An 11,317-nucleotide genomic window follows, 5' to 3' on the forward strand; every position below is an offset into this window, starting at 1 on the left:
TGTTGTTGAAAGGTGTGCGCCTTCATCGACACATAATCAGTGAAAACACGAAACTCCGAATGGTCACTTCAGCTAATTTTTTCCAAGGGTAAAAAAAATCGCTTGACCAAAGAAAAATAAAACAAACTTTCAAACCCTACAAAGTGGGGGCTACACCCCCCAAATAAATATACCAACTCTGAGATTCCACTGCAGTGGGGAAAAGGGCAAATCCCCAATGACGGCCAAGCTTTTTTTCCCCTGGGAAAAAACTCACTGATGCGGCCGTTCAGAGATTAGTGTTTTTGCTGTTTATGTGTCGATGAAGACATGTTCAATGAACACGTCTTTCAACAACATAATATAGACCTGATCTAAATTACCTAGGCTATTATGTCCATGCTAGAATGCATTTTAGAAGTATCAAATGCTCCAAAGGGATTTTTCTATATTACAGGGATCAGTTGGTCCCACTTGTTTTAAAATAAAAGGATCTCACAATGTGATTTGGCTTCTTAGCAGTACAGACATGCCCACCAATACCACAGTAATTTTGGAAGTTGGTCTGAATTAACTGGTAGGCACTGAAACCTAGAATGGGGGGTTGTCATCACTACACTGAAACCATATTTTAGCAGTGATGCGGGTATCAATATTTGTGAGTGTCAGTATCATTTTTGAGAAGTGCAGTGTCTTATTTAGGCTTCTAGTATTGAACAATGCTACTTGTATACAGTCTTGATTTTGTTTGACTATAATGGTAGCTTGAGGAGACTAAGCTTGTAAACAATGGTATGTGGAATATGGAGAAAGATTTGGCCAATATAGAAAATCCATGAGGAGAAAAGTGCAGGCCATCCACTAGGAAAGCAACTAGGGATGTCAGTCATTTCCTACCAGACTGATACACAATGAACTCTCTTTGAATGATACCAGTAACTAAGTTACTAGTTAAAGTGAATTATCATTTATTTGTATTTTGACATCATTTTGGGCGACAGTAGGATGCTACTCAAGAATAGTTTCATACCAGTCAAAGACACATAGTTGGGAAGTGTGTTTCAAGTTATATGTGAATCCTAGTTGAAGGGACTTGTGGGCTTTAGGGACATGGTGGATCCAGGCACCTAAGAGACAGCTTACCAGCACTATTTCCTTGCTCAGCCTGGTGAGTGATGCATCTATATCTTTCTGTGTCTCTCACTATGGAGTTACCTGTGACTAGGATTTCACCAGATGTGTCGGTTCAACCTTGTTGCTTAGTGGACATTGGCTCGATAGCTCATTAACCCCCTTTTCCCACTCTGCTGTTTATTTCTGTAGATGATGTTTGCTTGCAAGTGTGTCACTGAGTATCCTATTTAATCAACCTACATCTTGGAGAACTTTTAAGTTTGGGCAGGGATTTCTTAAGTGCCTTAGCATAAGATGGTTTATTTGCCAATTTTTGTTGAAGGTGGGCATAACTGTGAGAGGTGGGTTTCAGTACTGACAACCTGGTGGGTACTGCCATAAGTTTAAATGAAAACCATTCTTATGGCAAAAATGCACTGATAAATAATGAGTGTTACTGTAAAGTTCTTTTTCAGTATCTGTGGCCAGAATGGTATCTCTAAGAAGAAATTGAATTCCATTTATGTGTCTAAACCTCATAAAAGTTAAATGACTTGTAAGCCACTCCACAGTCATAACAGGCTCGAGAACAAAAAGTAGAGGTCTACGAGATATACCAAATTAATTCATAAAATCGGTCAGACATGCAAGCCTTCTACAGCCAAGCACCTGTAAAATATTTAAGGGCAGGGAGTAATGATTAACCATCATAAGCTTGTTTCTAAAACTGTAAATTTAAAATTAAAAACAATTTAATTACTGATTATTGCTACTACAAGTAAGTGACAGAAACAAAGCACAGACTTGGGCACTAGGTAAATCTTTGTTATAAAAATCCACTGATACTAAAATAATATGTTTATGTTCACAGGAAAGGTTTTGCAGAAGAAGTCCAACATAAAAGAGTACAAAGAGGCCGTGGGCTTACTGAAGGAACTGCAAAAGATATACAAGAATGTGTATACAAACACAGTAAACCAAGCCGCACAGCTAGAAACCCAATACCAGGAAACCTTCACTAGAATCAAGGAGACACAACTTCAGCTAGAAAGAAAAGGGAGCAGAGATGGAAGATGAAATATTTCTTATAGCTGTACTGTTAAATACAATAGCGCTTCAGAACTGCATGCAACAGAGGAGTCATAGGTGGATGTAATATGCTATATTAAAATAAAAGTATTTTGGTAAATTGATAAGTTTCCCATCATTTGCTTTGTATCTCTGAAATGAATTTCCAGTAGCATCTGGTGTCCTTCCAAACAGTTTTAATGTTGTAGCATTATGTGAGCATCTCATGAATTTAGACATAGTACTGTCAGGAGTATTTTCTAGTTTAAAGAAAACTCATAGGGCTTTTGTTTTACTTAGAAACCTATTCATAGTTAATATGCTTTATTTATTAGTATGAGCTTTTACTGTAATATTTAGAACCATAATGTCTTTTCATATTGCATAACTCAGTTTCATGGGTTCTATGAATTGGGTCTATATTACATCGTCGAACTTCAAAAAGTTCAATGTAATATTGAATCTAAATGTCCAAAACATTAAAACAGCGAACAGAAAGAACTGGGAAAAAAATCGCTGTTCTCTAACAAAAAAAAAAAAACTCCAACCTAAAACTTAAACTAAAGTGAGGGGCTTCACCCCCCCCCCACATACCCTCCCTACTTAAATATACCAACTCTGAGATCGCACCACAGTGGAGGAAATAGCAAACCCTGAAAACGGCCTACCGATTTTTTCCCTGGGGAAAAAAATCGATGTGCTGTGGCTTTGCTATTTTCGGGTTTTGGACGTTTAAGTTCGATATTACATCGTTCGAACTTTTTGAAGCTCGACGATGTAATATAGACCCCTATGAATTAATATGTAACCCTAGTATGACTATTACCTTTTGCTGGTTTCTGTACCTAATAAACTGATTATCCTTTCAGTGACTAAAGAATCAATGATACATAACTGCTAAAGAGTCATGAACTTGTGTAAAATTGGCTTGATAATATCCCTGGACAACTACTAAATATTGTTGTTTCATTGTGGACTCGGCTGAGAGTTTCACTATGATGTACGTGGGGTTGTAACGTTAGGAGACAGAAAGACACTGCTGTATTTACAATCAACAGTCCTATCTAATGATGTAATATAGAAAAATCTGTTTGCTAAACATAAAAGGTAAGATTTGTAAATGCTGTTAATTTAATTCCTGAGAGATTTTTTTCTTTCCTTCTTCAGGAAACTTTTGTAACAGCATTCATAATATTTAGGCCCCTGCTCATAAGCATCACTTGTAATCAATGCAGATTTCCCAGCAAATATCTCCCAGCATAATCCCTTGCTGATGCTGTACAAGCTATCAGTAAGTGTAAGTCCCATACAAATGTAATATTGGCAGTTATCATGTTCACTTATTCTTACAGCCTCAAAATTATTTGTTATATGACTGCATTTTCTGTTTTTAAAAGGTCTTAGGCCATAACATAGAGACAAGAAACACGCACAGTACAGATGCAGGTCCAAACAGTAGACCACATGGTATGTCCAGGTATTTATCCAAAGAAACAATTTTTATTAGGATCACTGCTCTGAATGGCAAAAAAAAAAGAGTGTAAAACAGAAAAACTGTAGCAGTTGCTAGATGCTTGCTATACCATTCAGGGCATTTCTGCCTAGCCTCTGTCACTCAGTGCTAGAGAACTTAAGGGTGGCAGTTTTGCAGGTCATCATAGTAGTGCCTCCATTGCTTACTAGTCCTGGGTTGCAGAAGTTTTAGACAGCAGCTCACTTCGGTCATACAAGTTATCCAGCTTCTTAAATGGACCCACACAAGGTCTCAAGCAGCTGCTTCTTTAACTGGTTGTGTAGGAGTAACAGCATGATGTTGCTGTACTTAGCACATCAGGCAGGCACTGTCTGAGGGACACTGACACTGGCAGCCGTTGTCATAAATTTCATGTAAAATAAACTGTTAGCCTATGTACAAACATTATGCCTGACCACTCAGACACCAGGTATCAGTGGTGTGTGATGAAACCTAGCTGCATGTTATGTAGTCCAAGCTACAGGTTGTCTGGCCCATGTGCTTCACTGAAATATAATGGTTCATAAACATGGGAATAACCTGTCCTCATTTGAATATGTACTATGTAAACTGCTGTAAGTTTGAGAGCTAGGTAAATATGCTACCATTTTAAATGCCAAACCATACTCTGAAAAAGGACCAGTATAGCAGTTCTAAATCAAAATTCAGGCAGAAGAGAAACGTAGTTTAAAGAAGACACAGCCTTGAGGAGGTACACAGTGGTTTGCATTGCTGTGGTAAGATGTACTTCTCAGGTGTATTGTACGTCAACACTTTCTGTGGAACAAAATATAGATAGATAGATAGATAGATAGATAGACAGACAGACAGACAGAGAGATATATACTAATCTGTACTGTATTTAAAAGTAAATAGCACGTGCATATAGCCCACACCTGTAATTTAGCTGTATCCTGTATGGCCTACACAGATGTGCTGTGTGGGTATTCTGTGGGGAATTATGTTCTAGGCCTCCCCATATATACCTACAAGTCATAGCTCAGTAGCCCGCTTTCACCTCTGACCCCCCAGGGGCTTCCTACCCATACTGTCTGTGAAGCCCACCTTTCATTTGAATATCCCTGTGGGCTTCTGCTTGGCAGTAATGCCAGCTATACTCATGCATGTCTGTCCCTACCACTGGTCTGGGGTAGCACTGGTGTATTCCACTATATACAGAATCGGTAGTACTTCCTACTTCTTTCCAAACCCACACCATTGTGTATACTTATGGCAACCCAATGTCTGTAACTGTTAGCCTACTGTTTCAATCAGTCACTGACCTAGAGCTGTCTTTTGCTATCATAGATGTCATCATGTCCTCAAGAGGCAGACAGACAGCAGAGTGTGGACAACTTCAGCTGACTTGAGAATGACATCCTGCTACAAGCAGTCAGGAGGGTGCACTCATTTGCTGAACCATGTATGAGAGGCATTTATAAAACATCATCGAAATTTCAAAATATCAATCTGATGTGGTTGACACCATATCATCGATATTTTAAAACTTTGAACATAAAAAAAGAAAACAAAAAAGAAAAAATAAAACAACTAAACATTGCAAGCAGGGGGGCAAGCAACCCTGCACCCATCATGTGGGAGGCTGCTCCTCCCACACCCCCACTACTTAAATATACCAACTCCGCGATCGCACTACATTGCAGTAAACAGAAATCTCCCCTTAAGGAGATTTCCGTTAAAACGCTCAAGGTCTTTCACTTTCGCTGATATGGTGCTGACCATATCTGCTTCAATATTTTCAGTCTTCGACGAAGCGATATAGACCCTGTGAGAGATATTGGTCCATGACATCAGTGCTGTTGGAAGGCATAGGTTCATGGGTTCATAAGTAAGTACTAGGCAATCAGTCTGCAGACCATTTCAAGCCTAGCCAAAACATACTCAAAATTTCCCTCTAGCCTCAAGTAGGGCAAGACAAGATAGACCAAAAAAATTTTGAAGCTGCCTATCTAGTTATCTAGGTTTACCTTGAAGGTGGCAAGGGTGCTACTCTGCTTGACATCTAATGGAAGTTTGTTCCAGAAGGGAGGGATATGTTGGGATATGAATCGATGATGCCAACATGTCTTATTTATCTGCTAATGAAGTTTTAGTTCCTTTAGCTATTTGAAGTACCATTAGTTCTACCAAGGTATAGGAGGACAACTAAGATTGAATCCTCCATGGCATGAAAGACTAGACATAGATCTCCATGGAGAAGTCTGTAAGAGACTGAGTATAGAGAAAGGGCTGCCAGTCTCTCCTGATAGCTAAGATTTTTGAGGCACTGATCTTTTTAGTTATGAATCTCTGAGGTCACTCAAGTTATGTGATATGTTTAGATAAATATATGCCAACAAGTGCATTATATTCAATAATGTGTCTGATAAGATATGAGGAAAGAGGAATTTTAGTGGAGATACCTTTTGAAATTAGATGAGCCAGATAAAAGGGTTTCCAAACTACTGTGGAGACAAGATGGTCAATGATAAGGAATTATCAACAAGAATACCCAGATCTCTTACAACAGTGTCTGATTGGAGGAGTGCTTCTCCTATATGGTAAGTGAAACTCTTTTGTTTATCAAAATAAACTAAGCTATATTTTTTCACCTTTAATTTGAGAACATTGTCCTGGCACCAATTTTAACATGGTCTGTGCTGTGTTGGAGCAATTGTGAGTCAACCACTCTATCAGTGAAGCCACAGTCCCAACTCGTTGGAAAACATTCCATACAATTCCCATCCACAATGGAGGGATTTCTATAGACCTCTCTAACTATCGACCAATTGCCATACATTCCCTCCTCTCTAAAATTCTCGAACACTGCGTTCACAAACAAATTATGGCCCACCTTGCTAAGGAAAACCTCATCACTCCCACCCAACATGGCCTTTGTCCACACCACAGCACCACCACAGCACTTATATCCTTTACCAACTCCATCTCCTTAGCCAGAGACAACAATAAGCTAGTCTCCTGCCACTTCTTAGACCTCTCCAAAGCCTTTGACACTGTCTGTCACACCATCCTACTCTCCACACTCTCTCAACTCAACCTCTCCTCATCAACTATCTCTTGGTTCAACAGCTACCTCACAGGCAGACAGCAATCCGTCAAATGGTTTTCTGTTCTCTCTCCCTTTCTCCCCATCAAAAATTGGTGCCCTTTAAGGCTCAAATCTAGGTCCCCTTCTTTTTAATATTTTTACTAATAAATTCCACACTTCTTGTCCTCAGTCTTCCCTCATACAGTATGCAGATGATTCCACAATTATCACCATCACTGACAACCCTTCAGATCTGCTTACCAAGACACAAAAATATTTTAAGCTCACTGAAACTTGGCTTAATAACCATTAACTCCTACTAAACCCTAAAAAGACAAAACTTCTCTTCCTCCCCAAATCTCTGTACCACCTCAAATCCTCATTCACCATCTCCTCCCTTAACAACACAATTATCTCGGCTGATACCCATGCAAAGCTCCTTGGAGTAATCATTGATGACCAAGCTAAATTTGACCACCATATAATTCACTGTATCAAAAAAAAAACACCAAAAACTTTGCCTACTGTACATAAACGGTTCCTCACACCTGTCTCCCAAAACTCACTCACCTAAGGATACCTTCTCCCTAACCTTCTCTATGACTCGCAAGTCTTAACCAACTTACATACCTCATTACTTTGCAAACTCGAAACCACCTACAACAAAGTTGCAAGATTTGCTGCTAATCTGCCATCTTAATCTCACCACTGCCATGCTCTCAGGACTCTTAACTGGCTTGAGTTTCCTAACTAACTCCTACTAACACAGCTCCCCATCATTCATTCTATCCTGAACAACAACCCCACATCCTACCCTAGCATCTCCTCACTAATTTCCCACTATACCACAACTCGGTTCCTCAGAAGCTCAGAACAACATCTCTTATAAGTTCACAAACCTAAAAATCTATTGGACAGAAACTCTATAGCTGTCTCCCTGCTCTATCTTGGAACAAACTACCTATGTACGTTTGAATCATTACCCATACCCCTGACTTCAAGAAAGCCCTCAAAAACTATTTACTTAGCTCTAGGATATGTCCTTGTAATCACCCCACCTGAACCCTATCCTCTCTCCTCCATGTCTTACCTCTCTCCTGCCAGTCTCCTTTTCCTTCCTTCCTTCCTCTTATTCCCTCTTTACTCCCTACCTTCTATTATTACATGGCAATTACCTAATTTTCTCACGCTAACTTCAATTGCTTGTCCAGTTAAACAGCTACCTCCATCTTCCTGGCTGTATAACCACTAAACTAATATCAAAACCAAACATAGCTTCACTTGAAAGAAAGTTACTGTTTGTCTTGCTTCACTTGAATGAAAGTTACTTGAAAGAAAGTAACTGTTTGTCATTTTTGCATTTAAGTTACCTGTAACACATTGCACTTAAGTTACCTGGCACTTGCTCGCTAAAGCAATTATACAAGTCAGCACTAAAAATTAAAAGCACTACATCCTCACTCCCCACTGGCCCTTGTTTTCAATTATTAAGGAATTCCCAATATTATTCTAGCATGTCCAAAGGTCAAGTTGTCAATCTCCTCTCCAGTCCAGCTGGTGAATCTGGGAATCTTGAGGCACTGTTACAACTGCCTCATGTACACAGACAACCCTCTCCTCCTCCCAACAAATTCCAACACATGTGAAAGATGCAACCATATAGCCAAACTGGAGGCTAAGCTCTCTCAACTCAGTACTGGCATAACCAGTCAGGAGGAGAAGGAAACCACACTCACTACAATTCCAGTCTCACATAGACCTACCACGACAGCAAACCAAACACATAATCACACAAAAACATACTCGGAGGCTCTAAATAAAGATCTGCCTAAGCAGCAGAGACCTCCAAAGCAGACACCCAAGCAACCGCTACCCCAAAACAAAACACGTGCAACACATATCTCACAAAGCCAGTGTGCCAAACAGTCACAGCCATTAAAACTAAACAACACACCTGATACACTTGTAATAGGTGACTCTATAGTCAGGCACACTGACGTCCCACTCACCAGGCTGAACAAGGAGAGGGTCATGGTGAGCAGCCTGTCGGGCACTAGGATCCTCCACATAACACAAACACTCAGGTCACTCCAAGGCAAGTACAAATATGACTCAGTCATTGTCCATGCTGGTGTGAATGACCTGAGATGTACCTCCCTGGACTACATGAAAAGAGACATAAAGGAGCTCTCTGAGCATGTAGCCCAGGCCGGTATGACCCTGACCTTGAGTAGCATCTTACCCTCACCAAGAATGATGCCACAATATGAAGACAAGATGATCATTTTCAACAATTGGCTTAAGTACTGGTGTCATTCAAAGGGAATCCAATGCCTGTCAGCTTGGGATGATATGCTCGACAAGCCACAATGCTTCACTATGGACGGCTTGCCTCTGTCACCCCTGGGCTTTCGGATATTGGCAAAGGCGCTTGCTACCCCCATAGTGCCTTTTTTAGGCAAGGCTCAAAAGACAAACCCACCTCCATAAGTATCACAAGGGATAAGAAACTAAGAGTAATGCTACTCAACGGCAGAAGTCTAAACCTCAAGATGCATGCACTCAAAACTCTCCTTAGCATGGAGAACATCGATATCTGTGCAGTAACAGAAACCTGGTTCAGGGCTCCCGAGAGCACCCCAGCACTATCAGGTTATACCTCATACCATGCTTTTCGGCCCCAAAACTTGGACCGAACCACAAAAGGAGGGGGAGTATCGATATTCATCAAAGATACCCACACCTCCAGGTTGGTGGCAAAGCACGAAACATCAGAGACTATCCATGTGCAACTAACAGTGGGTAAAACTGCGTTCCAGTTTATAGCCTGCTACAGACCACCCTCCCAAACCAAGGAACCCCACTCGGCCTTTCTGAGAACACTGGAAAATATGAAGGTCTCTCCAAACACCATTATATTGGGCGACTTCAACTACCCAAACATAGACTGGGAGCATTACTCTAGCTCCAACACCCTAGCCCAAAGGTTCCTAGAATTTATAAACTCAAATGCTATGGAACAACTTGTTACCACTCCCACAAGAGGGGAAAACATACTGGACCTGATCATCACCAACATGGGGATTCTATGCACCAGACCAGAAGTGTATCCCTCACTGGTAAGATCAGGCCATAAACTAATCTCACTGGATATTCACATCCCGACCCCACCCCCTGCCCAGAAAACCACAGTGAAAAACTTCTCTAAAGCAAATTTCACACTCCTCAAAACCGAGGTGGAATCCTTCAAAGCCCCCGGGCCTGTGGAAAATATGGCCCAGACCGCAGAATCCTTTATAAACGCATTCTATGAACACCTTCAGGAATGCATGGATCATGCGATCCCAAATAAAACCAAGACCCAATCCTCCAAAGCAGACGTCCTGTCTGGTGGACCCCAGCCATAAACAAACTATACAATAGAAGGAGGAAGCTACTAAATGATAGAGCAAAATCCCAAAAAAGGAAGGCATCACTGATCAGTATTAGCAAAAAACTACGGGCACTCATAAAATTGTCTAAGGCCAGCTTCGAGAGAAAAATTGCACAGGACACTAAGGATAATCACAAGGCTTTCTTTAGTTATGTTAGGAACCTGGGTGGTAATTCCCAGATATGCTCAGAATTAGTCCAAAATGACAAAAAACTACACTGAACCCACAGACATTGCCAACATCCTAGCTGACAGGTTCAGCGCAAACTCTCCCCACTAAAAGGGCAAATATCTATCCCAGCAGAGTGCTGCCCCCTGACATCTCAGATGCTCAGGTAAGAGCCACCCTCTCCAAAGCAAAAAACACAGCATCAATGGGAACAGATGGTGTCCCGGGCTGCGTCCTACATGAACTCCAAGAAGAGCTAAACCCAAACATAAAACTACTGTTCAATCTCAGCCTTACTACAGGATATGTGCCCAAAGAGTGGCGTACAGCAACAGTGGTCCCTCTCCATAAAGGTGGTGCCTCAACGGATCCTGGAAACTATCGCCCCATAAGCCTGACTAGCTTGGTCTACAAAGCTATGGAAAGGATCATCATGGACCTCATAAATAAAGATATTGGGGACCTACAGACACTGGATCCTACCCAGTTCGGCTTTATTAAGGGCAGATCCTGCCTCTTAAACCTGGTTGATTTCTTTGAAACAGTCACCAAGGCCATTGACGAGGGTAAGGTGGTCCACACAGCCTATCTGGACCTCGCAAAAGCCTTCGATACAATACCCCACTCGGGCATTATAGATAAGCTCACCAGCTTAAATATAAAACCCTATGTCACTAGATGGATTGCAAACTGGCTCAAGGACAGAACCCACATGGTTAGAATTGCTGGAGCCATGTCAGACTCCAAACCAGTTACAAGTGGTGTCCCACAAGGCTCAGTCCTGGGACCTCTCTTGTTCGGTATATATTTCTCGGAGGTACAGGCCAACACGGAAGGACTGTGGCTGACCAAGTTCGCAGATGACTGCAAACTGGGCGCCATAATCGACTCTCCAGCCGACACAAGCATCCACCAAAAGGGCCTCATAGAAACAGACAACTGGTGCCAGAGCCATGGCCTCAAGCTAAATGCCAAAAAGTGTATAGTCATCCC

General features: G+C 41.3%; 1 protein-coding gene across 2 annotated transcripts in view; it reads left to right on the top strand.

Moving 5' to 3' along the window:
- XRRA1 (X-ray radiation resistance associated 1) overlaps window positions 1–2,285 on the top strand; it is a 1,524,348-nt gene extending 1,522,063 nt beyond the window's left edge. For both annotated transcript variants that reach the window (XM_044072671.1, XM_044072672.1), the window contains one exon: window positions 1,964–2,285. In XM_044072671.1, coding sequence (XP_043928606.1) covers window positions 1,964–2,169 — 206 coding nt within the window. In that variant the 3' untranslated portion in view covers window positions 2,170–2,285. The remainder of the gene's footprint in view (window positions 1–1,963) is intronic.
- Window positions 2,286–11,317: the final 9,032 nt, after the last annotated feature.

Source organism: Protopterus annectens, chromosome 5.part0 (assembly GCF_019279795.1).
Source record: "Protopterus annectens isolate FY-2018-M chromosome 5.part0, PAN1.0, whole genome shotgun sequence".
Classification (NCBI taxonomy): Eukaryota; Metazoa; Chordata; order Ceratodontiformes; family Protopteridae; genus Protopterus; species Protopterus annectens.